The following is a 2,500-nucleotide window of genomic DNA, read 5'->3' on the forward strand; positions in this document are numbered from 1 at the left end:
AGTCGCGCCGGTCGCCGCTCGGACAGCCGGAACAAGGTCTGAGAATCACTCGGAATGAGACAGAAGATCTATGATCGCTTTATTGGCCCTTTTGCACCGAACGGGTGAACGGAAGGATTGGAGTGAAACCATCCCGATGCCGATCATTACGATCACCCAGCGCCACACTGTTGCTGTAATAGTTCTGCCAATGGTCGGCCTGGCTCGGTTGAAACTCTTCACCCGACGGCTGTCCCGTCGTCAGATCGATCGATGCCACATCCGCCAAACTATGCTCATGGCTGGGATAGGAGGGTGGTGTGGCCTGTGTAACGTAATAGGTGTTTTGGATGATCGACGCCACCGTGGCTGGTGGATTTGGCAGAGTAGTCCCAGCGATCGGCTCGGCTAAATTGTTGCCACCGCTCGGCGTAACGGTTGGCGTGGAGTCTGGAACGGTGATTGTCGCGTCATCGTTGATCATGCCATTGATCGCCTCCGTTTGGCTCGGTGGATCTTCAATAACGATCTCTTCGGTCGGTTTCGTGTCCGCTGCGTCGTTTTCCTCCTCCGGTTCATCAGTATCAGCGCCGTCTGCACGCAGCGTACTCCGGGTAGCTCTTGGTGGGTTAATTTTCGCTCGTACCCGCTTGGCCACACTCTTTTTCGATTGCTTTCGTCCATTACCGTCAACCTCATCAGCTTGCACGTTGCCCTGATCGGTAAAGTAATCGAAGTTCGTAGGTTCGTCACTTGGCATTCAAGTCTTTTGAATTTAATTCTTACCGTTGGACCGTTGGCGGTGTTTTGTGCGATGGGATCGGAAAAAATCGATGGCCGAGGCTCAATCGCGGAGATACCGTGCGAGGAAACGGACGAGGACAAGGAGGGAAACGGTGATCCTGGGTGCGCACCACTGGGAAATGGAACCGGGAATGGAAAGAGTGCCATCGTTTCGAAATCTCCTCCACCGGATGCTCCGGGTCGAAATGGGATTTTAATGTTAATCGAAGAGCTGCCAGGCCAGTATCCGGGACTCACTGCACCACTGTATCCGTAGGCACCGTAGAATGGGTCGAACGTAGGTCGTCCGACATCGATTTTCACATATCCGGACCGCCGTGGCCGATCGCTATCATCATCCAGGGAATCAACCAGCGTCAAACCCGTCAACAGTCCAAGTAAACCGAGAAAGCGTGGACCACGGTGACTGCCAGGTCCTGACGGATCCGTAAAGCGCTTCCTTGATGCACTGGCCCCCGTGAGCGACCAACAGTAGACCAACAAAAAACAAACCGACAGAAACCGCGTCGAACAGAGCATCGTGACACTTGATGTAGAGATGAACTTAAACTATTTCCTTCCAACATGACGCTGGTGCTCTTATAAAGAGTTTGTCACTCCATTGCACAAACAAGTGAAAGCCAGTCCCGCATATTCTGCGCGCATGTTAGCGAGATGAGTGTGAAACCGCTCGAGCCCGCAGCTATCTGTTATCAGCGCGTGTTGCTCAATGTGAACTGTTTGAGTCATCGGACTAGACATGTTCACCGAGTGTAGAGAAAGCGAGAAGCAGCATTAGCACTCCTCATTTAACAACCTAAAGAGTGGTTTAATCTTTCATTTGCAGATCATTAGCAGATCGTTCACGAGCTAGAAATTTCGATCGTAGCATATGCAAACTCACTAGTATTTATTGAACGATTAAAAATGGCAACGAAGATATACAAATGGCACGATGAGACGCGGTTGCCAATCCAGCGATGAACGTGGTCAGATTATATTAAACTTTCGCGATAGTCCATTGGATTGCCATTTTCGTAGCTTAGCTCGATGTACTCGATAATGACGGCACCTTCTTCGTAGATTGCATCTTCTTTGCCACGTGCAACAGTCGTTTCATCTACAAAATCCTCATCGGTGCTGGATTCTGCCATCGCATTAACATGCACCGATACCGATCTGCATAAAAGTGGAAGATGCGCAGAAAAAGAGAGAGAGAAAAAAAAGCAAACATATTGTTTGTGGGGTTTGTGTGGCCTGGCTGGCGAGTGGTAGATGCGTCGCTGAGATTCTTATGCGCCCCCAGAATGATCATTGCTCAGAATGGCAGTGTACGAGATGGCTGATGGCCCCAAATAAGATTTTACCAATTAGACCGATCTATATCCGGCATGGCACTGATGGCAGATCTAGATGAATTTGATTGATTTTGTGTTTCACCAATTGTTGATTTCAATAGCAAGGCCAATAGCGTAGCGTCGCGCGGTGTGTGGTGGGGGAAATGTGTTGGGAATAGAAATGATCAGTTAGTCAGATAATTTTCGCTTCGTTCGTTCGGCAAAATGCTAAGCTAAGAAGAGAGACGAGTACAAGCGCACGACACGAACCTTTGAGTCGACCAGTGACTAGATTCTCGTTGATCTTCCCGCATCGATGTTCGGGGGCTGTGGGAGAAAGGAAAGAGACCGTTTCATAAAATCATTTAATCGAAGTACAGCTGTAGGTGAACTTACTCGTA

At 49.4% G+C, this 2,500-nt stretch overlaps 2 protein-coding genes across 4 annotated transcripts in view; both read right to left on the reverse strand.

Annotated features, from left to right (window-relative positions):
* Positions 1–79: 79 nt before the first annotated feature.
* On the reverse strand, positions 80–1,302 carry LOC126579025 (uncharacterized). The gene is made up of 2 exons (XM_050242222.1): positions 766–1,302; positions 80–694 (listed from the first exon to the last, which is right to left on the reverse strand). The coding sequence occupies exons 1-2, from the start codon at positions 1,300–1,302 to the stop codon at positions 80–82; spliced, it is 1,152 nt and encodes a 383-aa protein (XP_050098179.1).
* A 368-nt stretch (positions 1,303–1,670) lies between these two features.
* The window catches only part of LOC126575380 (prominin-1), a 3,698-nt gene continuing 2,868 nt past the window's right edge, over positions 1,671–2,500 (reverse strand). For 2 of the 3 annotated variants that reach the window (XM_050236054.1, XM_050236053.1), the window contains exons 5-7: positions 2,496–2,500; positions 2,370–2,426; positions 1,671–1,941 (exon numbers count right to left, since the gene is read on the reverse strand). The exon at positions 2,496–2,500 is cut by the window's right edge and continues 2,011 nt beyond it. In XM_050236054.1, coding sequence (XP_050092011.1) covers positions 1,758–1,941; positions 2,370–2,426; positions 2,496–2,500 — 246 coding nt within the window. In that variant the 3' untranslated portion in view covers positions 1,671–1,757. Of the gene's footprint in view, positions 2,172–2,369; positions 2,427–2,495 lie in introns of all 3 variants that reach the window. The other variant, XM_050236055.1, reaches the window with a different exon arrangement.

This window comes from Anopheles aquasalis, chromosome 3 (assembly GCF_943734665.1).
Source record: "Anopheles aquasalis chromosome 3, idAnoAquaMG_Q_19, whole genome shotgun sequence".
NCBI classification, from domain to species: Eukaryota; Metazoa; Arthropoda; class Insecta; order Diptera; family Culicidae; genus Anopheles; species Anopheles aquasalis.